Genomic DNA, 25,762 nt, shown 5'->3' on the forward strand with positions numbered 1-25,762 from the left:
CAGGCACCAGGCACGGGGAGGTGGGCCTCTGGGGATCTGGGCGCTGTGGGGTCACGCTGCAGCGCCGTCCTGGTGCCAGCCCTGCGCCGTGCCGGGGAGGACGGATACGTGCTGCTTGGGCAAGGTGTTTATGGTGTGTAGGAGTGTGTTGTCTGGAGAGCTGCCGGTATCCAGGCGCGGGGCTGGATAGGCGAGCTCCTGGCACAGCGTGGTCCAGCAGGCACATGGAGATGGCTCCTGCTGTGGGTCCCCATGGCAGCAGCGCTGCACCCCACGCGGAGACAGCCCCGTGCTCGGTGTAGCCGTGTGCCCACGCATGGACCCGCTCCGTGCCCGCTGCCTGAGCAGTGCAGAGCCCAGTGCTCCGGGACTGCAAACACCCTCGGGCCCATCCTGGGCAGCAGAACTGTGGCACCAAGAGAGGGGCTGGCCCAGGTGCCATTGGCAGGTGATGCCCCACAGCTGGGGGTGATGTCCAAACGGGGCAGCATCAGCAGTGGATGCGGTTTCCCCCTGGCAGGGCCAGCAGCCAGCGCCGTAGCTGTCCCCTGTTATGGTGGTACACTGGGAGGAGGCTGTGTGCCAAAAACCAGCGTTGGTTTCCAATGGCCACATGGGCATTGCCAGTGACTGTTGCAGAGGTTTCACTCCCAGGAGGAGCCCAGGAGCCTTAATCCAAAGGCAAACAGTGATGAGTGCTTGGCTCTGCAGAGGGATCAGCACCAACATGTTGGAGTGGTGCCGTCACCGCAGAGTTTCCCGCAGGCGAGGCTGACCCGCTGGCCTCTAGTGGGGTCCTGGACCCATCCATGGCCTCCCCAAGGCTGTGCTGCCCTCGGCTGGGAGCAAGGATGGCCCCGTGGCTGCAGCAGGGCCAGGCACGGTGCACGGGGGCCAGGACAGCAAGACACATCTTGCCAGGGGCCAGGCAGCTGACGGGGATCATCCCCTTGCTTTCCTGAAGAGGAACTGTGCTGGGCTGTGCTAGGTTGTTCTGCTGCTACGCCTGCCGACAATGTTTTGCTTTTGCTTTTTTGGGCACGCTGCCCAAACGCAGGGGAAAGCATCTGGTTACGGTAATTAGCAGTAATGTGTGGTTGCAATTCATGCGTATGCATTTGAACTAACCGTCTGTGGCTTAACCAAAACATCTTAGCTGCTAACAAAGAAAAGGGCTCAAACCAGCCAGGGCACCTCTCCCGGCCCATGGGCGGCTGTGGCTCAGTCTGGAGGATTCTGTTCGCTCCCAGGAGCCGCAGTGAATCCCCTGCTCCCCGGGCTGCTGAGCCAGACCGGCTGCTGATAGAGGCTTGCTGGGGGCAACGGGAAGCTCATGGGCAGCCCAGAGGCGTGCACATGGGGATGTGGCTGCTCAGCGGTGCAGGAATGATCCCAGGGTGGCCAGGACCCCCTCAGCTGGCGGGGATAGCTGAAGGAGACCGCCACGGCAGGCTGGTGGGCACGGCGGGGAGGGCGCTGCAGCAAGGGAGCAGCGCTGGAGGTGCTCAGCCAGCACCACGCTGTGTGCCCCACGGGGTGCCTCTCCTGAGGCTGCCAGGCTGTGCTGGCCAGCTGCAGGGAGCGTGGCCCCACAAGGGCAACACCAGCACGGGCAGTGCAGCTGGGACAGGCTGGGATGGGGCGAGGTGTGCAGGAGCTGGCCCGTGCCCAGCTGGGACGCGGTGGGGCTCAAGCCAGACGCTGAGCTCAGCACCAGGAGGTATCTGCTGCGGCTCTGCTGCCAGGTACCTGCACTCACACATACGAAAACTGCCTTGTGCAGGTAGGTGAGAGTGGGGGATCACACACACATACCCATGAAAGTGGCGCACACGTGGGCTTGCACATGGACTGGCCCCAGCTCAGGAGCAGGGCTGGCACGCAGACATTGACCCCGGCATTACCAAAGCCACCAAAAGCTGTCCTGTCAGCTGCTGTCCCCAGCATGCCACTGCCTCCAGCCCCAGGGGCATTCTGTCCCTGTGCCTGGCCCTTGGCTTTGCAGGATCAGGATGGGGCCCAGGGATGTGATCTGGCTCCGTCTGGGGCTGTGCGGGGTGCGCAGGGCGAGCACACGGGGCTGGCCCCTGCTCCTGGGGTTCCCACAGCCAGGGCAGGCACCGGGGCGGTTGGGGAACAGGGCAGCATCCCCGTGGCCCTCCGTGGGGACCCGCTGGTGGTAGGGCTGCTCCGCCACGCAAGCAGGGCCCCACAAACCCAGCTCCACCGGGACAGCTCGGATGTGGAGGCTCGGGTGCCTGTGCCCGGCCGTGCTGCCCATCCGGGGCTGAGCCTCCAGAGCTGCGTCCCTGCACTTGGCAGCTGCCCGCTCGCTCGCTGCCCCCACGAACCACTCGTGCAGCAAAGCAAGGCAATGTGCTGCAGCCCTGTGACGCTCCCCCCACAGCAGGACAGGCAGCAGGATATGGAGAGCTCCCTGGCACCGTGCTGCCATGAGGATGGCGCAGCCGCAGGGGGTCCCTGTGCTCCTCTGTGGGTGCCGGTGCCTGCCCAGCCCTACGAGCAATGCGGGGCCACGCGCTCCCCCCGCTGCCCCACGCCTGTTGTCTTTGCGTCCCAGCCAGAGTCGGTGCCTGGGGCCCTGGATGCGGCTGACACAGGCTGGTGGTGCCGGTGGTGCGGGGTGTGTTCCCCGCCTGGGAGGGGTGGATGCCATTTCCACAGGCAGAGGAATGTGCAGTGCAATCCGTGTCGGCCGCCCCAGCCCACGCCGGCAGCACCGCGCGGAGCAATGTGGGTGCCTTGGTGGATGCTCTGCTCTGTGGGGCGCAGGGGGGCTCGGTGATGGTCAGGGGGCTGCAGGGCCCCTTTCGTGTGGGTTGGATGGGGCACGGGCACCGGTGCATTTCCAGACCTGTCCCCCTTTGGCGATGTCCAACGCAGAAGTATTTTGTTCAGGGAAAATGAGTGCAGAGGCAGTTTTAGGGGACAGTGGTGTAGAAGTGGGACTAAATCCCTAAATCCCATGAGAGCCAACAGGACGAGGGTAAGGGAGGAGGCGGACAGGCAAATCCCAGACCCCACTGGAAGATCAGCAGAGGGCTGTGGCTGCCCTGGGTCACGGGGGTCTTGGACTCATTTCCCAACACAGAGAGGTGCCAGGGAAGGGCTCTGCTGCTGTGACACCAGGGGACAGTCCCCACACAGGGTGTCCCTGCGGGGCACAGCCACATCTCCACTGTGAGCAGTGCCTCGGGACCCAGGCCCAGGCCGTCCTGCAGCCATGCATCCTGTTGAGGTTTAACCTGGTTTAAAGCAGGACACATCCCCACAGGACATCCCCACAGGACACATCCCCATCCCAGCTTCCCCTGGCACTGCCGGACCAGTAACACCACTGCGGGGCCGTGCTGGCCGGGGACCTCGCGTCTGGAGGCTGTGGGGCCAGAGAAGGGCAGCGGGCACATGGGGACAGCGATGCCGCGTGTCCCGGTGATGCCTGCCATGGGCGTGGGGCGCGACACAGGCCTGGCCCCCCTCCCTGGGGAGAGGTGCTGGGCACAGCAGGAATCCCAGCAATGCTTTCCTCAGAAAGGAGGTAACGTGGCACGGCGCCTGCTGGCACCCGCGGTGGCAGCCCGGGCTTGTCAGCCTCAGCCCCAGCGCTGCGCGTCGCCGCCGGTGGCACGGGGCTGGGAGCACTGCCCCCCGCGCTGCTGCGCAGGGACAGCAGGGTGAGCGGACAGACAGACGGCAGCAAGCCCCGGGTGCTTATAGAAAAAGAAATCTACTCTTTATTGTGGCTGGCAGGGCCGTGCCCCGGCCAGGGTTACATTCAGCTCTACTGCTGTCCGGTTAGCGGGGTGGCGGTGAACATGCGTCAGCAGGGCAGGGACCCGCCACCCGAGGGGTGCTGCGGGCGGGATGGGGGCACGGGGACCCCCGCCGGTGGCAGCCCCAGCCCTGCCGGGGCGGGGGACAGCTGTGGCCAGGGCCTGGTGCGCACACACCACAGGCCCACGGGGTGAGGGTTAGCACCAGAAATGGGGCTCTGCACCCGGTGAGGGGCCCCGGCGCCCGGCTGCGGCACCCTGCCACCTCCCACCTCTCACCAGGCACGGGCAGGCAGCGAGGGCAGGCTCCCTGACGGGTGGTGCCAAATGTCCGGGGCCTCAGCAGCTGCCTTAAGAGCACAGGAGCCTGGGGGAGACAGGCGGGGGCCATCCCCGGGGCACAGGGGCCACCGGGGCCCTGGGGGAGCCCAGCACCGCGATGATCCAGGCCGCCCGCAGCTGCCCCGGGTGCTCCAACTGGGGCACCCGCCTTGCCGGGGGGGGTGGTGGGGCTGGGGGATGTGCCAGCCAGAGCCTGGGGGTGGTTTGGTGTGTGTCGGGGGACGCTTGCATATATGCTGGGGTCAGTGATGGACAGACAGCTCAGCCCTTGCCGGTGGGCACCCTCTCGCAGGGCCGCAGCGCGGTACCGGGGCGCGCAGGGCGGCCACCCTCGGCCCGGAGACCCGTGGGGCGCACGGCTGCAGCTTCGCCGTCCTCAGCCCCGTGGCGGGCGGCCTCCGGGGAGAAGAGTCCTGAGTGGGGCCGGCCAAGGGTGCTGGGCGCAGGGCGGGTGGCTGGGGGGGCTCAGCGGCAGGGGCTGCAGCGCTCTGGGGGGGACCCCTCAGGCGGCTCTGAAAGGAAGGGGCAGGGCTGGAGCGGCTGCCTCGCTCCTGGGGCTGGGGGACAGACCCCACCCTGACCCCCACCTCCCGGACGGCTCCTGCTCCCCACGCTTCACCCCCCTGCTCTCCCAGCCCACAGCAGCCCCACAGCCCCCACCCCACGTCGGCACAGCCCTCACCTGGGGGTGCCACGTCCGGGCTCTCCTCGGCCGCGGTGAACTGCAGCTCGGCCCCGTCGGGCAGCAGGGAGCCCCGGGAGCGGGGGCACCGGTCCCCAGAGCGCGTCCTCCGCAGCACCGACTGGGGAGGGAAGAGACGCAGGGGCTGCAGTAGTGTTGGGGGGGTCAGCGCTGCTAGGACGGGGGCTCGGGGCTCCCCAGCCCTTACCTTCCTGGCCAGGGGGCTGCTGGGGGCTGAGGCGCTGCTGTAGAGGCTGAGGCTGGAGTTGGAGCGGCTGGGGGACAGCACTTTGGAGGAGGGGGCCGACTGGTTCCCCGCGCACTTGGCCGCGGTGGCCCCGAAGGCATCTGGGGACAGGTACTTCTCGTTGATCTTCAGGTTGGTCCTGCCCTTCACTGGAGAGGGACAGCAGAGGCGGTGAGACCCCAGAGCACGCAGCCCAGACCCGCAGGGCACCGGCTGGGCGCGGGGACGGCCGTGCCCACCTCTGCAGGGGTCGTTCTTCACCAGGAACTCATCCAGAGCAATCCAGCCCCCGCCAACCCGCACCATCAGGGTGCTGCGCAGGATCCGCACCATCCGCAGCTGCTGCGACTCCCCAAACTGTGGGGAGAGGCGTGTGAGGGCACGGTGAGCACTGGAGGGGTTTGGCTGGGCCGGGAGCTGGGCACGAGGGCAGGACCCAGCACCCAGCGGTGCCTGGCACCAGCCCACCAGGTCCCCCCTCCATCAGCACAGATGCTGGGTTTTCCCTGCAGACAGGCAGGGGAAGGAGCCCCTTGCTGGGGCGCAGAATGGGTGCTGCTGCCATAGGCATGTGGGAAAGGGGGCAGCCACCCATGTCCCACGTCCCCCTGGGGACAGGGATCCCATGGGACATGGGTGGCTCTGCCGTGCCCTCTCTGCGCCACTGCAAAGGCTCTGACAGCAGGGGCTGTGGAGCTGGGGGACCTCAGCACGGTGCAGGCTGTGTGTGGGTGTCAGAGCAAGCCCAGGACCCCCAGCTGGGGGGTGACAGCAGCGAGGGGCAGCAGGGGGGGGTGGCACCTACCCGGTACCTGTTGGCGCTGATCTGCTCCACCTGGAAGCGCTTGGCACAGTTGCACTGGGCCACCTGCCTGTTCACCTGGAAGAGGAGCCCGCGTGGGTCAGGCCCGTGGCAGGGCACCAGCCTCGTGCCACCGCGGCCCCCTGGCCGTACCTCGTCCTGGATCTGGTCGGCATCCGCGGTCCGGCGCAGCGGGTCCCGGTTGGGGTGCAGGGTGCTGACGAATTCGTAGTAGTCGATGAAGCCGTCCCCGTTCATGTCAAAGATGCTCGCCACGGCGTTCATCTCCAGGACGTTGGTGGGGAACTCTGGGGAGGGACGGGGACCCTCAGCCCTGCTGTGCCCTGCGCACCCCGGTACCAAGCCCAGCCAGCACTGGCACTGAGCCTGGGTCCTCCTCCCAGGGGGGTGCCCGGCTGTCAGCTCCTGCCCCCACTGCTCCCAAACTGCCCCGTCCCGGGGGGCACGGCCCCATGAGCCAGCCCCAGCCCACCACGGGTCCTGGGCACACTCACTGGAGGAGAGGACACTCTCGATGAACTCCCGCTGGCTGATGCGCCCATCCTGGTCCCTGTCGATGCCACGGAAAACATCCAGGACCCGGGACTTCATCTGGCTGATCCACTGCATGTAACGCTTCCTCCAGACCCCGAAGTCGAAGTGAGCGAACTCCTCCAGCTCGGAGAGGCACAGAGGAATTAGCACGGCTGCAGGAAAGTCGCTCAGCCCCCACCTCAGGACCCGCGCTGGGGCTCAGCCCCGATGCTGTGCCACCAGCTTGCTCCCGGCCCCGACCCATCAAAGATGGGCGAAGGGAACCCAGGACCCCCAGCTCGGGGTTGCACTGGGGAGCTGCAGGCTCCAGTGAGGTTGGCTCCGGTCCCTTGGGGTCACCCCCTGCCCATGGGGACACGTGGGGACAGGGTCAGGGAAGGCTCCTGGCTCTGCCTGTGCTGTTCCACTGACCCCGGGGCCATCCCCACCCATGCACAGGAAAGGAGCTGCTGGCACGAGCCAGGGCTGCAGCACTGCCCCTACCTCCCGCAGGCGCTGCAGGGCCGTCTCCAGCCGGTACTGCCTGTCCAGAGCCAGGAGCCAGAGCTGCTGCCAGCGGTGCAGGAGCTGGGCCATGAGGGGCGTCTGGGGCTCCAGCCCCCCAAGTGGCACTGCCGGAGCGCCCTGCGCCTTCCCCACGCTGCGGCGCCCTGCAGCCAGCACAGGCAGGGGTGAGGGCACGGCCGGGGGCCTGGGGCGCAGCGCGGGGGCAAAGTGGCTCTTACGTGTGGCCAATCTGCGGGCAGATGGTGGCCCCAGCTCAGTGGCCAGCTTCTGCTTGCAGCTCTTGGTGACCTTCTCCACATCAGGCTGCTTGCGGTTCAGCTCTTCCATGAACACCTGCCACAGGAGGCCGGCGCTGAGCGCCCACCGGCCGTGCCAGAGGGGCTCCCAGGTGTGCCCCCCACCTGCCAGCACAGCTGGAGCACGGGGCTGAAGCCAAGAGCGTGGCCACCCACCAACCAGCCCCAGGGGGCTCCTACATCAGCATCCCTCGCAGCAGAAGCAGCAGCTCAGGGATGCACCCAAAGCGCTGCAGCATCGTGCATGTGCCGGCTGCAGCCACGAATGCACCCAAAGGTCCTCGGTGGGGCTGAGCGCTCCCACCAGTGCCAGGAGGGCACGGGGAGGACGGCGAGCCCCCGGCATGGCAGGGAGCTGTCTGCGGGGCCCTCACCGCGTGCTGGGCATGGAGCTCCTCCAGCTGCTCAGCCTCCTCCGGCAGCGGCTCCTGGTCCCGCAGGCTCAGCGCCTCCTCGGCGGCCGTGATCCAGTCGACGAGCTGGGCCATCTCCTCCCGCTCGGCCGCCAGGCTGGCCCGCTGGGCCTGCAGCCTCTCGCCCTGCTGCTGCGCCCAGCTCAGCACCTACAGCAAGGGGCAGGGGCTGAGCCACCGGGGCTGGCGGTGGCGCGGTGCCGGACACACGGCGGTGGCACCGTGCCGGCAGCCCCAGCTGCGCACTGCTGCGGGGGGGTGAAGTCTGGGTCTGGGGAGCCACGGCCCAGCCCTGCCGTGGGGCAGGAGCACAAAATCCTGTCCAGCTGCCCCAGTGACCACAGGATAGGAGCACTGGGCAGGGACATGAGTGCTCCATGACCCAACGTGCCATGGGGCGGGAGCATGGGGCAAGAACGTGGATGCTTTGGGACCTATCCCTGCCTGTGGGGCAGGCTCAGGGGCCCGCTGTCAGGGCTGACAGCTCTGCCCCTCATGTGCCAGGGACCTTGCAGCTCCTGGGGCTGCCACCAGTGCTTTGAGCACCACTGCTCAGCACATCCCTGCGGGTGGTGGCCAAACGTGCCTGTACCCAGGGCCGTGCTGCTGCCGACGTGCTCACTGCCCCCGCAGCATCCTCGCTATCTGGGGCGAGCGGGGCTGTGGGTGAGGGCAGCCCCGCAGGTGTTGGGACTGGACGTGCTGCTCCACACCCTGGGGCACCCTCAGATCAGATGCACGGATCCCTGCTCACTGAGGGCTTTGTGCGGGGATCGGCCAAACCGGACAGACCCGTTCAGGGAGGAATGGGAACCGGGAGGAATGGGAACGGGGAGCACTGGCAACGGGGAGCACTGGGAACACGGGGAGCACTGGGAACGCTCTTCCCTGCAAACCCACAGAGCAGGGAGCCTCTGGGGGAGCGGGGTCTGTGTGGGGATCCCCGAGACTCCACTCCCCAGGGACCAGGGGACGCCATCTCATGCGCATGGAATGAGCCACCACCAGCCCGGTGGGGCTGGAGAGGCTGTGGGTGCTCCCCTGCATGGCCCCGGGGTGGGGGGCTGTGTGGGGTTGTGGGGGGCTGTGTGGGGCTGTGTGGCTGCTCCCTGCAGGGACAGACAGAGCCGGGGCACGCAGCTCACCTCCTGGAAGCGGCTCTTGGCGACGGTGACCCAGGATTTGATGGTGATGATGGAGTCTGGGTGGCTGGTGGAGAGGATCTCCTCCCCCAGCGAGGTGATGCACTCCAGCTCCAGCTGCTGGCACTGCAGGGACTTCATCAGCTCCTGGGAGGGCACACAGAGTGTGGTACCACGGGGTCCCAGCCCCCCGCATCCCGCTGTAGACCCCAGAGACACCGGGACCTGCTCCCACCCAGCCGGGCATCCAGGCAGGGGAAGGGCATGGGGTGCTTGGGGCCCCAGATCTCCATGCCTCGGGGTGCTTGGGGCCCCAGACCGCCAATGGGACAAGCAATGGGACATCCTGGAGCAGGAATGGAGATGTGCCTGGAGGTGGGGGCTGGCACTGACCTGCAGCTGGTTCTGGCACTCCTGCACAGCCGCCTCCTCCTCGGGGAAGACGCCGTACTTGAGGGTTTTCTCTGACTCGGAGAGGCGCCCCAGGAAGGACTGCACCAGGGTGTGAAACTCCTCTGCCTGCCACGACAGCCCGGGACCTGCTCAGTGCCCACCCTGCAGCCCCCCGCCCCTGGCGAGCCCCCAGCCCTGCAGCTGTGCACAAGGCACCCGGCACAGCCCCTTCTGTGCAGCCCCAGCCCCGCTGAGACCCCACAGCAGGACAGCGGGGATGATCTTCACCCCAAAGACTCCTCGGGACACAACTTTCCCTGACCCCCATCGGTGCATCCCCTCTGAGGAGGGCACCCCGTGCAGCACCCTGCCTCGTGCACAGGCGCCCTCCGTACACGTGCACCTCCAGCAGGTGCCTGCAGCTCCCAACCTGGCACCCTGCTGCAGCACCTTGCGACATGGCCACCCACAGCCCAGCACCCCACACAGCACCCCGCAATGCATGGCCACCCACAGCCCCACAGCACCCCGCAATGCACGGCCACCCACAGCCCCACAGCACCCCACACAGCACCCCGCAATGTACGGCCACCCACAGCCCCGCAGCACCCTGCAATGCACGGCCACCCACAGCTGTGCACCCCCTGCAGCACCCCACAATGCACAGACGCATGCAGCCTTCCTGTGGGGGGCTCCAGCTGCAGCCCCAGACCTTGCAGCCCCCCGGTCACCGCCCGCACCTGCCGGAGCGCAGCCTCCAGCCGGGCCTGCTTGGAGACGGAGAGCTTGCAGACCAGGTCCCACCGCGTGCTCAGCTCCTCCATCTGCTTCTGCAGCCACTGGGAGTCCACGCTGCTGCTGCCGCGGGTCAGGTCCCGCACCGAGCGCTTCAGCATCTTGATGCAGCTGGCTCGCTTGCCCAGCTCCTTCTGGAAGACCTGAGGGGGAGAGAGCAGGAGGGAGTGGGAGCTGCCGGGGGTCCCAGTGGCTGTGCAAGTGCCCCAGGTGCACGGTACGTGGGGTGCGTGGGGCACATGGGGCACCCCAGCACTGCTCGGCGTGACGGGGGGCTGCGGGCAGGGCTGGTGCTGAGCCCAGGGCTGCCCTGGGGCTGTCGCTCCCCAGGGGTCCCATGGGGCCAGGACGCAGCAGGCAGCCCCCTGCACGGCCCAGGACGCCCACCTTATGCTTGTCCATCAGGTCGCTGACCAGGTCCCGGTCCCCTCCGACGGGCACGTCCTCACTGAGCTGCGGCTCAGCGCGGTACAACCAGTCCATGAGAGCCTGCAGCGCGTCGGTGAACTTGCCTGAGAAGAGCAGGTCCTCCTCCAGCTTGTGCTGCCTGCAGGGGAACAGCCACAGCCCTGAGTGCCTGGGATTGCCCGTGGCTGGGGTCGGATCCCGGCTCCACCTCCAGGGGCCATAGGCTGAGGTGCTGAGGCTGGGGGTCCCAAAGCGACAAAGCTGGGGGTCCCGAGGCGAGTGGAGCGCAGACATCCCATCCCATCCCATCCCATCCCATCCCATCCCATCCCCATCCCATCCCCATCCCATCCCATCCCATCCCATCCCATCCCATCCCATCCCATCCCATATCCCCATCCCCATCCCCATCCCATCCCATTGTGAGATCTGTTCATCTGACTCGTGTCAGTATGGAACAACGCTAGGGCCACATGGTATGCTGAACGTGACCTTCTGCCTTACAGACCCTTGTGTAACCACAAGTCTAAGAAAAACGGAGTGGTTGATGTATGTAATTTTTGTATCTTGCAAAGGAATGTTTTAGCAATTCGTGTCAATAAAGAGCTTGAAGGGAAATGTTTTTGTAGGTTTTTCCTTGAAGTCTCTGATATCTGGGGGGTTTCAGAATAACTGCTAAATATTATGACTATTGCATGGGACACGATGCAAGTCTCTGCTATCTGGCCAGGAGATTAAGGAGACGGGGAGAGCTGAAGAACAACTAAAAGACAAAGCTTGCAGGGGACGCTGCACAAGTCTCCGACATACAGCCAAGTTGAACAAAGGAGAAGGACAAGAGGGAGGAAGACTATGAGCCTTCAGCACGAGAGACCCCCAGAGACCCCCAGAGGGACCACCGGAGACTGATATACATGCTCCAGTCGGAGGGTTTGGATTCCGGAAACTAATTATAATAACCCTGGTTTTTTTAGAAGTAGTAATGAATTTGTATCAGCCTAGGAGCATAAAAATCAGCTGCTTGATGTAACTGGTGTGCGTCCTGGTGGAGCAGAGACTCCCGGCGCACCCAGCACTGTTTGCTTACCTCTATTCCTTTAATAAATTGTAAACTTTGATTATAGTCCTGTTTTGAAGACTGAGCCATTTATTGCACCATCCCATCCCATCCCATCCCACCCCATCCCTATCCCCATCCCATCCCCAACCCCATCCCCAATCCCACCCCACCCCACCCTCCGGCACGGGGCAGGTTCCCTGACCTCTCGGCAGCCCGGCTGCACAGCGCGTCCCAGCGCTCTTTCAGCTCCCCCAGCAGCTCCTCCAGCGGCTGCAGGTCCTCGGGGAGCCGGGCTCTCTCCCGCAGGGCCCTCCCGCTGCGCAGCGTGGCCTCGTACACCGGCCGCTTCGAGCGCAGCTCCCTCTGGAAAGCCTGCGGGCAGGGGGGGTGAGCCCGGACCCCGGGGCTCAGCGGGGCGGCCGGGGGTGCTGATGCCCCTCACCCAGGGGCAGATGTGGAACGATGCCCAGCCGTGGCATGGGGTGGGCTGGGAATTGGGGAGCCCCTCTACAGCCCCCAGCTCTGCTCCCGCTGCCCTTGGCCAGGCAGTTTGGGACTCCCCCACGGGGCAGCTCGCCCCTCACCTTGTGCTCAGCCAGCTGGCACTTGATCTCCTCCTGGCTCGTGGCCGTGTCCTGCGGCGCCTCCAGGGCCTGCTCCGCCTCGTCCATCCAGTCCAGGAGCAGCCGCCGGGACTCGCTGAACTGCAGCGGGGAGAGGGGACTCGTGCAGGGCGCACAGCGCCGGGGCACAGCGCCGAGGAGCCACGGGCAGCGCGGCACAGCTCCCTGCAGGGCCCGTGCCCTCGCCACCCCGGCCGGGTACCTGCTTGGTGCGCTTGCGAGCCTCCTCCAGAGTCGCCCCGCGCTCCGCCGTGTGCTGCAGCACCTTGCCCAGCCGCTCCTTGGCCGTCAGCACGAGGTTCTGGATCACGGCTCCGTCCTGCTTCCTGCTGAAGTCCTTCAGGCGCGACGCCACGGCCTCCAGGCTGCTCAACTTTTCCCCGTGGGCGTTTGCCTCCTTCACCAGGGCCTGAGGGCAGCCAGACGTGGCTGGGGTGCGTGGGCAGCCCCAGGGCAGGAGCAAGCCCCCAAGCCACAGGGCAGACCCTCACTGGGGGGAGCCCTGGGGGCAGCCCAGGGGGATTTCCTCTGATGGTGCCGGTGCTGCTCAGGACCTCTCCGGAGGACCCCAGCCCCCAGGAGCCAGCCCACGGACCCGGGGTGTCCCCCTGCGGATGGGGCAGAGCCCTGCCAGCCTGGCCACACTTGCCTTGTGCTCCTGGATCTGCACGGTGACAGTGTCCAGGATGAAGCTGGGGGGCGCGGGGGAGCTGAGGAGCTCCTCTGCGTGTGCCACCCAGCGCAGCAGCTCCTGCATGGTGCCGTGGAACTCGGTGGTGACGGTCAGCCCCTCGGCCAGGCGCTCCTGCAGGCACAGCGGGGATGCTGACCGGGACGGGCGCCCGCAGACCCCTGAGCTGGGCAGGGTCCGCACCCCCAGGTGGGCAGCGCACCCCCACCCCACACACCTTCCTCTCCTGTGCCTCGGCGTGGACGCTCTCCCACTTCTGCTCCAGGATGCGCAGGCTGTGCTCGGTGCTGCAGGGCCGTGCCGCGCGGCAGGAGCCCAGCAGCCGCTGCAGGCGGTCCCGCACGGCGTCGTACGTCTCCTGCTTGGACTCCATCTCCTTGCACAGCTCCTGCCGAGAGAGCCCGGTGTCACAGCCCCGTGTCCCTGCCCCAAGTGGGACGGGGAGCACAACGCTCCAGCTGTGACCAGGGGGCCTGGGCAGCCAGGGAGAGGAGCAGAGGGGCTCTGCCCATCTGGGGAGGGGAGGAGGCAGAGAAGGGTCCCAGCACCCCAGCGTGGAGAGGACAGAGGGGGGCACCCCCCAGGGATGGTTCTGCAGCTTGGGGGGCACAGGGAGCTCACCAGGTGAGCGGCGAGCTTCTCTTTGGTGGTGTCTGGGTGGCCCCACGCCGGCTTGGAGAAGAAGAGCTGCAGCTCCACGTGCTCCAGCCACTGCAGCAGCTCCGTGATCTCCAGCGTGATGTCCTGCACCTGGGGGGAGGCGCAGGGGGCTCAGCACTGCCTCCGTGAGCAGGGGACGTGGCAGCGGGGGCGGCCGCCGTGCTCTGCACCTGGCTGAGGTTGTTCTCCAGCTCCAGCTGGCGGCTCTCGGTCTCGCTCTGCACCACGTCCCAGCGCTGGTTGAGCTGCTGCAGGCTGCGCTGCAGCCCCTCCACGCTGTCCCCCAGGCTGGAGAGCAGCAAGCCCTGCCCGGCCTCGTTGACGGACTGCACGGTGCGGGCATGGGACATCACATCGTTCCGCAGCACCTGGGGACAGCACGGGGCCATCAGGGCCAGCACCTCACACCCTGCCGGGCACCTGGGCCACCTCCCCACCCGCTCCAACGCTGCCATCACGGCACGGGGACTGGGGAGCGCCCTGGCAAGGGACACCCAGAGCAGAGGGTTTTGTCCCCCAAGTGGCACAGGGCAGGCGCAAGGCAACAAATTTGCTGCTTCGTGGCAGGGGGGCTGCTAGGACGGGGGATGGATGAGGCTGGGGCCGCCCTGCCATGCATGGCCCCCCTCCCCACCGACGTGCACCTCGCAGCACCCTGCTGACAGCAGGCACGGCACGAGCATGCCTGGGCAAGGGGAAGGAGACAGCTCACTCCTTCCATGCTGTCACCGCGGGAGGGGACGCGTTCTCACGCCGCCCGCCCCGAACCACAGACCTGCCTGGCCAAGCCACCATTGCCCCGGGGCTTGACGCCTTGCGATGGGCTGGGCAGTGCCAGGAGCTGGGGGGAGCAGTGCCCTGCGGCACAACACGGCCCCGCAGCAGGAGGACCTCGAGAGGGACCGCACGGTGCAGTGGGACCCCACGGCAGGGCTGTGCCCGGTCCCCTTGGGGGACACGCAGCCAGCAGCCTGGGGGCAGCCCGGGATGGGGCGTGCAGGGGGCCCCGTGCCATGACCGCCCTCACCTTGTGCTTGGCCAGCTCGATCTCGCAGCTCTGCAGGTCGAGGCGCAGCAGCGTGGGGCCCTGCAGCTGCTCCGTGGTGTGGGACAGCCACTGCAGCAGCTCCTCCAGCTGGTGCTGGAACTGCCCCAGGCCCAGCAGAGCTGCCTCCAGCTGGTGCTGTTGGAGGCAAGGGCAGGATCAGGCACCCGTTCGGTGGGGTCAGCCCTGCCCACATGCACCCAGCACCGTGCAGCACCATGCACCCAGCCCCACGCACCCACACTGCTGCGGCTCTCACCTCGTGCCCATCTCGTGGCCGATCTGGTCACCAGCTCATGCACCCCCACCGCCTCCCAGAGCTGCCACCCCAGCCCTGCCCCAAGCCTGGGACTGCCCCGCACTGCCCGAGCCCCCCTCACCTGGCGGCTGACGATCTCCTCCTCCAGGCGGTCCCAGCGCTGTCGGAAGTCGCTGAGTGGGGCCGGGGGGTCCCCCTGCCCCTGCCCCCCGGGGCCAGCCTGGTGCCGTAGGCTCTCCACGTCCACCTTGCACTGGTAGAGCTCCCGCTTGAACTCCTGGGGGCAGATCATAGAATCTGAGCACCAGGTAGGTTGAAAAAGACCCCTGAGATTATCGAGTCCAACCATCAGATGGGTGGTGGCACACGGTCCCTGGCCGTGTGACATGGAGCCATGGGCCTGAGGTGCCACCAGGCATGGCACGGCACGGCATGGCACAGCATGGCATGGCACAGCCAAGTGGCACGGTACAGCATGGGAAGGCTTTGTATGGCACAGCATGGCACGGCACAGCTGAGTATGGCACACTATGGTACAGGATGCCATGGCACAGCACAGTTTGGAATGGCACAGCACAGCTTGGCACAGCCTGGCACAGCCTGGCACAGCCTGGCACAGCTTGGCACAGCCTGGCACAGCCTGGCACAGCCTGGCACAGCCTGGCACAGCTTGGCACGGGCACTTGGGCCCAGAGCTCCTCCCCGTGGAGAGCCAGGAGCCCTGCCCACTTGGGGCACCTCGGGCAGGAGGGATTCGGGCACCCCGGGCAGGTCCTGGCCACCCTCTGCAGACCATGAGCAGGTGCAGGGGGCACCGGCTCTGTCCAACACCCCGCGCCCTCATCCCGCTGCCAGGAAATACCCCGAGCGCCCGCCTGCCCCCTGCTCCCCATGCCCGACCCCAGGCCGGGGAGGCATCCTGCAGCACCGCACACCTTCAGCTCCGCCAGCTGCTGCTGCACCATGTCCAGGTCCCCACCGACGAGGAACTCCTCCGCGATGCGCAGCTCAGCCGCGTCCAGCCACTCGAACAGCCGCTGGGGACGGAGGGACCGAGGCGTTGGGCAGGGCGGGGGGCCCTAGGCGCTGTCCCCATCCCTCTCCCCGCACACAGGACACGCCAGCCCTCCCGGCACCCCACCTGCATGGTCTCTTGGTAGCTGACGGAGGCCTGGAGCTGCTCCTCGAGGCGGGCGTAGCGCTCCGTCCACACCTTGTTCAGGCTGTGCCAGGAGGAGTAGAGCTGCGGCAGGGCGCGAGGGTCAGCGGCACCGCGCGGAGCTCGGGGGGGTGGGCACCGGCACAGGGCGCAAGTCAGCTGGCACCACCACGGGATGCCAGGGACACCGTCCCCTGTGCAAGGACACCAGCCCGGAACACCCACCCTCCCTGCAGCACAGCCCAGGGGCACCCACGGGGCTTGGGAACGCGCCTGCCCCTTCTCCAGGGCCCAGCTGCGGCTCGGCTCTGAGGATGTCCCGTTCCCACACCCCCCATGCGGACCCGTGCCCACCACAGAAGCCCCCCGGCCCCCCAGCCAGGGCGCTCACATCATCCAGGCTCTTGGTGACGTCGGGCTTGTCGGGGTCCCCGCAGGAGGACATCAGCTCCACGCCCAGGATGCCCAGCGTGTCCAGCTCGCCCTGCAGCGAGTCAATCTCCTCCCGCAGCGCCTGTGGGTGGGGAGGGGGCTCGGAGCTGCCCGTGCCATGGGGCTGCCCTTGGGGACCCCTGCCCTGTACCTGCATGGTGCGGAGCCGCGTGCGGATGGCCTCGGGCTCGCCGCCAGCCTCCTCCAGGCCCAGCACCAGCTGCTGGGTGTCGCTCAGCGTCAGGGCCAGCTCCGAGAGGCCGTGCCAGAAGCGGTCGGCCAGCGCCAGCAGCTCCCGCAGCCAGCGCTCCTGCTCCTCGCAGCGGCCCCGCAGGCGGCCCCACTGGGACAGCAGCTGCGCCGTCCGCTCCTGGATCCCTGCGGGGCGCAAGAGGGACAGGGCTCGGCCTGGGGCGCCACGCGGGGCCTTGCACCCACACGGGGACGTGCTGCTCCCACACCCCCTGCCAGCACCTCTGGCAGCAGCGTCGGAGTTGGCTGCCTGCATGCTGGCCAGCAGCTCGGCGCCCTGTGCCTGCACGGTCTCCAGGGCCACCCCCAGCTTCTCCAGCTCGCCCAGGGCCAGGCTGTTCTCCCGGATCTGCTCCCGAAGGTGGGCCGTGTCGCCGCGGACAGAGGGCTGGCTCTGCAGGCGGCTCTGCAGCCGCTCCAGGCACTCCAGCAGCAGGTCCATGCGCTCGGTCAGCTGGGGAAGGTGCAGCGGGACCGGCCCGGTCACCGGAGGGAAGCTCAGGGGGACCCAGCCCCCGTGCCGGCCGTACCTGGCTGTAGCGCGGCAGTGCATCCTCCAGCACAGCGGCCGCCTGGCGCACACGCTCGCGGACGCGGCAGTATTGCTCCTCCGCCTCCTGCCAGCGCTGCTGGAACGGGGCGCCCTGCTCCGGGCTCAGCTCCACCAGCTGCGCGGAGACGCGCTGCAGCTTCCCCATCAGGGGCCGGTGCTCCGCGATCGCCTCCCGCAGGCACTGGTGGCAGAGGAGAGGCCGTGGGAGCGTGAGGGGCCATGGGACAGGGAGCACGGGGCCAAGTCATGGGCTGAGCCCGGTGCCCTCCCCACCGCACTCCCACGGGGTGCCAGAGCTCAGCCCAGCCTTTGCCCTTCCCCAGCCCTCACCTGCAGCAGCGCCTGCTGCTCCTTGAAGGCCTCGTAGCTGATGGCGTTTGGGGAGAGCTGCACCCCGACGGCCTGCGTCTCCTCCAGCCACGGCAAGAGCTCGGCGTGAGCCTCGGCAAACTGTGCGAGCAGGGACTGTGCGTGCTCCAGCTGCACGGCGCAGGCCCCGCTGTGCACGAAGAGCTGCTCCGCGCGCTCCCGCAGCGCCTGCACCGAGGGCTGCAGAGACACACAGCTCACCAGGTGCCCGCTGCCAGCGCAGGGACACGGCACAGCCGGCCTCGTCCCCCCGTACCACCCGGCACAGCCTCGCTGCAGCCGCTCACCTCCAGGCGCTGCTGCAGGGGCTCGGGGCAGGACCTCAGCAGCGGGTCCGCGATGCCCAGCAGCCGCTCCGCCAGCCCGCGGTGGTGCAGGATCTCAGCAGAGAGCAGCTGCAAGACACAGGCAGGAGGGTGCCGCATGGCAGCTCTGCGGGGCTGCACGGCCAGACCCAGGCACACGGCCCCTGGGGGCTGGCTGTTCCCCGGCCCTGCGCCGACGACCCTCTGTGGGGGGACAGCGGCCAGCCCCCAGCCCCGGGGATGGCACGAGCAGGGCGCACGGTGGCCCTGAGCAGCTTCTCCGACCCACCTTCTGGTCCGAGAGCTGCGAGCGGAGCGCCTGCGCGTCCAGCTGGACCTGGCTGACCGCCTCCAGCCGCTCGCTGAGCCCCTCCAGGTGGGCGAGCTCGGAGCCCAGGATCTGCTCAAACTGCAGCAGGGAGGGGAGCTGTTGGCTGTGCACCGTGGGGGGCTCCCAGGGCAGAGCCCCCAGAGCATTCGGTCAGGGCAGGACTTCCCCACTGCCCGGCACGGCCCATCCCTGCTCCCCTCCAGACCCTTCCCTGTCTGCGTGATGGGGACAGAGGGGGACAGTCCCCAGGGCCCGTCCCCAGGGACCCCATTTCCCGCACCTTCTCCCTGTCGCTCGTGCTGACTGGAGGCTCCTGGCCGCCGTGCTGGCTGTCCCAGGAGGCCAGCTCCTTCTCCACGCGTCCCAGCCAGAGCGCCAGGTCCTCCTGGGCAGTGCCCACGCGGGAGGAGGCCTCCAGGGTCTGCCCCAGCCGGTGCACGGTGTCAGCGCTGCTCTGGCCCACGATGAGGTACCGCATCCTCAGGGATTCCATCTTCTCCTGCGCCAGCTGCGCCTCCTCCCCTGCGGCGGTGCCAGGAGCAGCCTCAGCACCGCAGCACCATCCCCAGGGCCAGGGACCTGCCGCAGCGAGCGCGCCCTCCCTCCCGACGGTCTCCACATCCTGCTCTTCCCCTCCTCTGCTCCTCCTGGGCCTGGCTCTGCCCCCTCATCCCCACCAAGTGCCTGTCTGCTGCTGCTGTGCCCCATCCCACTGTGCTGCCCTGCCGTGGGCTCCCCCCGGCCGCTCTCTGATGGGATCCGTGTGCCCCCTCCACGAGGCAGGGCGGGCATCGCACGATGCCGTGCTCCCAAAGTCAGTGGCAACCCAGTGGGGAGCCCCAAGGACACCCAGCACCATGGGGTGCCCCCACTGCCACCTCCCTGGGACATGCCTTGGTGCCGGACAGCCCAGGGCAGAGCTCTGCACCTCTCCCTCCCACCTCCCTGTCCCCACCCTGTGGCCCTCCACATCCTCAGGGACCCATCTCCACATGGGCGCATCTCACCCTGCTCATCTGGGGGCATCTCCACTGCCCCCCATCCAGGCCAGCCCCTTCCTGAGGCTCTGCCCTCACTGGGATTGCAGCGGGTACCCCACAGACCCCGCTACCCGAGCCCCGGGGCTGCGGTCCCCCACGTGGCACCGTCCCCATCTCACCTGTCACCATCTGCAGGACCCGCTGCCCGCTCTCCAGGACTCCTTCCAGCTCCGCCAGCCGGGCGCGGATCTCCTCGCAGAGGGCCTGGGAGGGAGGCTCCTGTGGCAGCGGCTGCTCTCCCCGTCCCAGCCCTCCCCGTGCCCAAATTCTCGGCTCCCTCCACGCCCTGTCCCGCTGTGTCCGTGCCCGCCCTGACCTGGGTTTGCTGGTGGGCTTCCTGCACGCGGCTGACGCAGCCGTTGGCACGCCAGAGCTGGGCCAGCTGCCGCTCTGTGGCACCGAGCCACTCCTGGAAGGAGTCCACGGCTTCCTGGAAGCTCTGTGCTGCCGGCAGGATCCGCTCCAGGTGGCCGTACCTGCGCCGGGAAGGTGGGTGAGCTGGGCTGAGCTTCCCACCCCGACCACGAGAGGTGAGGCCGGCATCCCCCCGTCCGCCCCAGGGACACGCTGCGGGCACCTTGGGCTCAGGGTCCAGGGAGCGGGGACACAGGGACACAGGGACACAGGGACACAGGGACACAGGGACACAGGGACACAGGGTGAGGCGGCCCCTGCCCGGCTGCACCAGCCCCAGTCCTGCTCCATCTCCATTCCTCGCAGCAGGGCGAGCACAGAGCCGCTGACCCCGCACAGACGTGGTGAGAGCACGTCCTGCTGCCGCTGCAGGGCACGGCGGGGGAGCTGCACGGCACCGCCGGCTCCTGCGCACACAGGGCTGGAGGTGCTGACCCTGCTGAGAAATGCCTCAGCCCTGACCCACCTGGCTTCTGCCTCCTGCATCAGCTTGCCCCACTTCTCCCCGAGGCTGGACAGGCCGCTGCTCCCCTCGGGTGCTGCTGCCGTGGTGCCCGGCAGCGCCGCTCGCTCCTGCAGGACGTGCTCCACACGGGGCCTCCGCTCCTCCAGCAGCCGCTTCAGGAGCTGAAGGGGGCACGGCACAGAGCTGTGCCGGGGGGGCTGCCTGGCCCCCAGCCCCCAGCCCCCAGCCCCGTAATCCCCGGCTGGAGGGAGACCAGCGTGGGAGGGCTGCGCCTGCCCAGGATTTGCCGACCTTCTGCTCCTCCAGCTGCGCCTTCGCCACCTTCACTTCGGAGGAGGGCGGCTTCTGGTTGCTCACCAGCTCCTCCATGTCTGCCACCCAGGCCAGGAGGCTCTCCAAAGTGTCCTGGGCTCGCTCCGTACCTGCCACATCCTCCGGGACGGGGACAGCCCGCAGGGACACCTGGGGAGAGAGGTGGCTGAGCCACCCAGGCTCGGGACGGCCGCGGGGCTGGGGTGCTCCGGTCCCTGCGATGCCCAGTCCCGGAGGCGGTGCTGGGACAGAGGCACCCAGCCCAGCCCCAGTCCTCCCCAGCACCCCCAGCCTGGCCCCATGTCACCTGCCGGTCCCATTGGCACAGCCGTGCTGGGGAAGGGCTCTGCACAGACCACTCGGTCCTCGGGGCCAAAAGATCAGGCACTGCCTGCAGAGCTCTGGAAAGCCCTAGCGCACACCCCAAAGCACCCAGCACAGTGCGCACCCTACAAGCTCACGGTGCCAGGGGTAGGCTCGAGCCCCCACCCGCCGTGGCAGAGGGGAGGGGGCTGCTCCGACCTCCTGGCACCTGGCTGGGGGTGCTGGGCCCCCCCAGCCCACGCCTGGGGCTGGCACGGCGTCGTCCTTGGCGAGAGGCTCCTGCCCGGCAGTCACCTCTGGGGCATCCGCGTGTCCGGCTGCGAGCTCCCCCGCGCGCTCCGTCAGCACCGTGACCGTCCGGGTGACCAGGGGCTCGCCCTTCTCGCCGGCCGGGTACTCGGTCACCTCCACAATCTCCGTCACGATGGTCTCCGTCACCTCCGTCACTTCTGTCACCTCCCGCGTGGTGACGGGCTTCCAGGACCAGGCGCTCCGGGGGGCGCCGGCCCGGGGGGGCGTCCAGGCTGCGCCCCGCGCCTCTCCCTGCCCCTTGAGCGGGACGCAGGCTGCGCCCCCGTTCTGCACCGCCACCTCCGAGAGGCTGCGCTTCAGCACGGGGCTGCCGGCCCCGCTCCGGCCAGCCGCAGGTGCCGGGCTCCAGCCGTTCTCCACCGGCGCCGGCGGCTTCTCCAGCGGCCCCATCTGGGTCTCCGCGACGCTCCCGCCGGGCGGCTGCCCCACGTCCAGCCCCAGGTCCCGGAGCTGCGGCTCCCGGAGGAGCTCCTCTGAGCGCCGGCTCTTCTCGCCCAGGCAGCTGGGCCGACTCACCGAGTTCCCCATGGCGTGGGCGCCGGGCCCCCACCTCAAATCCCGGCCTGAAACGAGCCAGGAGGACGCATGTCATCGGGGCCAGGAGGGCGCATGTTATCGGAGCCACCACGGGGCTGCTCGGCGGCCGAGCCCCACTCTGCAGTGCCTGGGGCCTCATCCTGCACCCCAGGACCCCGGCTCCCAGCTGCACTTCTGCCCCAAAGGATGCTGCTGCCACCCGAATTCCTGCACAGGCCTGGGGGACCCAAAAGCCCCCGAACAACAGGGCCAGGGCCCTGGGGACAGCGGGGGGATGAGGCACTGGTGGTCACCCAGACCCAGCTGTCACGGGGAGAGGGATGGCGCCGGGTGGGGACGCCGCGGGACCTGTGGCTTTGCCACCTCTCGGCGGGCAGCGCGCGTCCCTGCCTGGCAGATGCGCGTCTCGTTAAGAGAAATGTAAATGAAAGGTACCGGGAGGCAGCGCAGGGCGCCCGCAGACAGGCAGATGCTCCCCAGCAGCATCGCTTTGTGCCATTAGATTAACTCCGAGGCGAGCGGAGCCGGGAGAAAAGAGCCATCTGTCTGCGGCGCCCTGACAAAGGCAGCACCGGGGACCTGCGGGGGGGAGCGGGGCCGGGGCCGTCCATCGGGAGCACCCCCCCGGCAGGCAGCTCCCCGCCTGCCGCAGCCATAAATCCCCCGCGCCACCCGCCAGGACCCTCCCACGCCAGACCCAGCCCGGCGCTGCCGCAGCGCAGCCTGCGCCCAGGGCCTGGTGCTGGGCATGCACCCGTGTGCAGGAACACACACACACACTCACACACACACACACACACACACACGCACACGCACACACACACTCAGGGGGGGGGCTTGCAGGGGCACACACACGCGTGCACCCACCCGCATCACCGACCCCTGGCTGCTGGGGCTCTGTGTGCACGCGCAGCCCCCTGCCCACAGCCCCCTGCCCACAGCCCCCTGCCCACAGCCCCCCAGCTCCACGCAGGGTGCGTGCGGCCCCGGGGCACTGCACACACCTGCTGCTGCGTGCACCTGTAGCACGGCCACGCTCCCCACGTGCACTTGCACCCGCACTTCACACGCACCCGCACTTCACACGCACCCATTCAGCCCCTCGCCATGCAACAGGCGCAGCCCCCACCACGCTGCACGCACGCACCCCGCAGCCTCGCAGCCCCAACCATGCCCACGCCAGCTGCGGGCACGCGCAACGGGGGCACACGCGGGGTCAGGGTGCACGCCCCGCAGGGTGCACGCCCCGCAGGGGTCAGCCCCGTGGGTGCACGCTGAGCCCCCCGGCACGGCGCAGACCCCACACGCGGCACCTGCGCCCGCTCTCGCTCGGCTGCACCTTGCAGGGGGGCTCCGGGACCCCGCTCCCGGCCCTGCACTCAGCGGCCCCCGACCCCCAGGCGCGCCCCCCGGCCCCCCGCAGGATGGGGCTGCCCCCGGGGGAGGCCGGGGAGACCCCCCCAAACCCCCCGCACCCCGCGGGGACCTCGCGCCCCGCCCCGCCCGGCCCCTTGGCGCGCCCCCCCCGTGCGCCCCTCGCCCCCCGCGGGTCCCCAGGCGGGGCGGGGGGCGCAGCCCCGCACTCACCCCGCGGTGTCCGTGGGCCGGGGCCGCCCCGCTCCCGCCGCCCGCTCCCGGGGGCGCCGCCGGCCCCTGGCGGCGGGGCGGGGACGGGCGCGGGGGGCGCGGAGCGGGGACGGGCCCCGGGTCACCGGCGCGGGGACATGGCCCGGGGGGCTCGGCGCGGCTCGGCGCGGCTCGGCACGGCTCTGCTGACCCCGCCGCACGCCCCCCTCGTACAATACGGCCGCTCGCGTTAACCCTTGGCGTGCTGAGCCGCGGCGGGGCCGTTACCGGGGAAACCCCCGGGGCCTCGCAGCCATCCCGGGCGGGGGAGGGGAGCGGCGCCGTTCCCACCGCCCCCCTCCCCGGCACCTGCCCCCGGCCCCGGACCGGGCTGGGAGAACCCCGGGGGGCCGGGACCCGGCCCCGTGCGCGGCCCCCCCCCGGGCTGGACGGGGGCTACGGGGAGGGGGGGGCGAGGGGGGCGCCGCTGCCCGACCCCGGGTCCCGAGCGCGCCCCCCCCCAAGGGGTGGCCGGGGCGCGGCCCCCTCCCCGCGCACCCCAACGCTGGGGTTGGGGGGTTTCGGGTGGGAGCAGGAGGCCGGGAGGGGGGCGGCCGGGCAGGGGGGCGGCGGTGCCAGGACAGAGCCCACCGCCCCCCCGGGGGGTCTCCGGGCCGGACTCGCCGCTGCCCTGGGTGCGGGAGGGGATCGGGGCTCCCGGGGGGGTCGGGGCTCTGCTGCTGCCCGCGGTGCCCGCGCCGCCAGCCCCAGCGCCGGAGCCTGCCCGAGCCCACCCCGTGGGGGGCACGACCCCGGGGCCGGGGGGCTCCTGCCCCGCACAAGGAGCGGGTGCCCCTCGGGGGGCCCCGGCAGCGTCGCGGCGCTGATGGATGGGGTCCCTTGGGCTCTCCTGAAAGCAGCGGGCGGAGGCGTCCGGGGGCTTTGTCTGCCAGAGACGCGGCAGGGAATTAGCATAGCCCGGGTCCCTGCGGCTCCGCGGCGCCTTCCCGCTGAGCGGGGGGCTCAGCACCCGCTGCCGGGGGTGTGCGTGGGCGCCCTGCAGAGCCGGGGGCCTCCCTGGGTGCTCCGGGACCCCCCAGGGGAGCCGCGACAACGGGGAGGCACCCGGGGGCTGCCCAAGGGTGCTGAGCCCCTGGTGCTGGCTCTGTGCTGGGGGGGTGATGCTGCCCCACTGAGCACCCCAAAGAGGAACTGGCCGGGGGGTCTGCACCCCTCTATTGCTCCCCCAAACCCAGCTCCATCTGCTCCTGCAGCACGGCTCTCGCCCCCCACCACGCAGCCCAATGCAGGGTGTGCAGGAGCTTGGACACCCCCGGCACAGCCCCCACGCTGCTGAGGCTCCCGTGCCCCCGAGCGCCCGGCCGGGGCCCCCCGAGGTGGGGGCAGCAGCCCCGGCTCCCTCCCGGAGCCTCTCGCTGTGCCCGACCCGCGCCTGCCAGGAGCTCCCTTGGCACGCTCCCTGGCCTCAGGTACGGGCTGGGGGTGGCGCGGGTGCCCCGGGCAGAGCGAGCCCAGCGCGGGGCAGCGGCGGGAGCGGGCGGCTGGAATCCGCAGCCTCAGATCCCGGGAGCTGGGTGGGTTTCTCCTCGGCCTCGGCTTTGTCTGCGCCAGGGCCGCGATGAATGGCCCTTTCAGTTTGTGCTGTCATGTGTGCGCGGGGAGCCCGTGTGCTGGCCAGCCCCAGAACAAAAGGAGCCAGCGAGGGGCTGCTCACAGGGCCGCGAGGAGGGGCTGGCCAGGGCAGCCCCCACCGGCCGGGTGCTCCCGCTGCTGCCCCGCACCAGGGGGACGCCTCACACCCTGCTGGCAGGGCCCTGCGAGCAGATGGGCACACGGCGAGGACACGGCTGGGCAGCGCCTGCAGCCCTCCCTGCACAGCTGCACGGCCCTGGCTGGATGCAGGGGACGCAGGACGGGGCTGCACGGGGGGCAGGGGGTGGCAGGGACCGGCTGCCAGCGGGGGCTCGAGGCTCCAAGCCCTCCGCAGCCAAAGGAGGTGGCGGTGGGGTACGGAGGTGCAGCCATGCCGCGGGCAGGTCTGGGTGAGCGCCGTGGGGACACAGCCCCCTGCCTGGTCCCTCGGTGCCAGGAGGAGGTTGGCAGGGCCGTGTCGTTGCCACCAGCCGCAGCCAGGCGCTGTCCCGTTTGGGGACCGAGACCTCACCAGCCTCCGTGAACCGTGGGCTGGGTCCTGCCTGGCTCTGCCGGCCGCCGTTCACCCGGGGCCAGCCCGATACCTGCAGCGCAGGGCCCGGCTCCGGCAGCCTCTTCTCCACGGCGTCCAGCCAGTGCCGCAGGGCCAGCAGCTGCTCGTGCACCTCCAGCCGCCACTCCGTCCCCTCGCCCCGCTGCTGCGCCCTGCGGAGAGAGCGTGGGACACGCGGGGCTGCAGGGGCGCAGGACACAGCCAGGATGTGCAGGGTCCCCTCCAGGGACCCCTCGGTTTGGGTGGGACAGCGATGGAGCTGCCTGCAGCACCCTTGTCCCTTTCCCAGTGGCTGACCCAGGTGGGACGGTGCCAGATTCACCCCAGCCATCACGAAGATGCCCACGAGCAGTCCCTGGCCCTGGGCAGCCCTCGATGTGCCCAGCAGACCCCTACCTCTCCAGCTCCTCCGCCTCTGGTGACAGCCCCTCCGTGCTCGTCCCGGAGAG

The 25,762-nt window shown here is 69.4% G+C and overlaps 1 protein-coding gene across 3 annotated transcripts; it reads right to left on the reverse strand.

Annotated features, from left to right (window-relative positions):
- Positions 1–3,730: 3,730 nt before the first annotated feature.
- LOC137848753 (microtubule-actin cross-linking factor 1, isoforms 6/7-like) lies at positions 3,731–25,451 on the reverse strand. Of its 3 annotated transcripts, none has more exons than XM_068668146.1 (39): positions 25,345–25,451; positions 20,966–21,546; positions 20,327–20,497; positions 20,036–20,196; positions 19,472–19,631; positions 19,275–19,359; positions 18,396–18,637; positions 18,074–18,193; positions 17,767–17,874; positions 17,441–17,659; positions 17,088–17,291; positions 16,780–17,011; positions 16,457–16,683; positions 16,265–16,387; positions 15,856–15,957; positions 15,650–15,751; positions 14,836–14,991; positions 14,438–14,593; positions 13,581–13,778; positions 13,372–13,500; positions 12,968–13,138; positions 12,709–12,864; positions 12,262–12,468; positions 12,021–12,140; positions 11,639–11,808; positions 10,356–10,515; positions 9,914–10,111; positions 9,174–9,299; positions 8,784–8,927; positions 7,600–7,788; positions 7,148–7,262; positions 6,906–7,072; positions 6,383–6,545; positions 6,021–6,175; positions 5,871–5,945; positions 5,305–5,422; positions 5,027–5,214; positions 4,819–4,939; positions 3,731–4,648 (listed from the first exon to the last, which is right to left on the reverse strand). In XM_068668146.1, the coding sequence occupies exons 2-39, from the start codon at positions 21,509–21,511 to the stop codon at positions 4,602–4,604; spliced, it is 6,231 nt and encodes a 2,076-aa protein (XP_068524247.1). In that variant the 5' UTR covers positions 21,512–21,546; positions 25,345–25,451; the 3' UTR covers positions 3,731–4,601. The 3 variants fall into 3 exon arrangements, with proteins under 3 accessions (XP_068524247.1, XP_068524246.1, XP_068524245.1); XM_068668145.1 differs by lacking the exon at positions 25,345–25,451 and adding an exon at positions 23,108–23,244; XM_068668144.1 differs by lacking the exon at positions 25,345–25,451 and adding an exon at positions 21,956–22,986.
- Between the last annotated feature and the right edge of the window lie 311 nt (positions 25,452–25,762).

The sequence above is a fragment of the Anas acuta genome, assembly GCF_963932015.1.
Source record: "Anas acuta chromosome 2 unlocalized genomic scaffold, bAnaAcu1.1 SUPER_2_unloc_1, whole genome shotgun sequence".
Lineage (NCBI taxonomy): Eukaryota > Metazoa > Chordata > Aves > Anseriformes > Anatidae > Anas > Anas acuta.

Bases quoted from the DNA above. Each gene is read 5' to 3' on its own strand.
- LOC137848753 (XM_068668144.1), bottom strand. From the start codon at position 22,019: ATGGCACAAAGCGATGCTGCTGGGGAGCATCTGCCTGTCTGCGGGCGC. The intron at 17,875-18,073 runs GTGGGTCGGAGA...TGTGTCTTGCAG, and splicing joins CGCAGCTCTCGGACCAGAAG to CTGCTCTCTGCTGAGATCCT. The intron at 11,809-12,020 runs GTGAGGGGCGAG...CCCTGCCCGCAG, and splicing joins GCCAGCTGGCTGAGCACAAG to GCTTTCCAGAGGGAGCTGCG.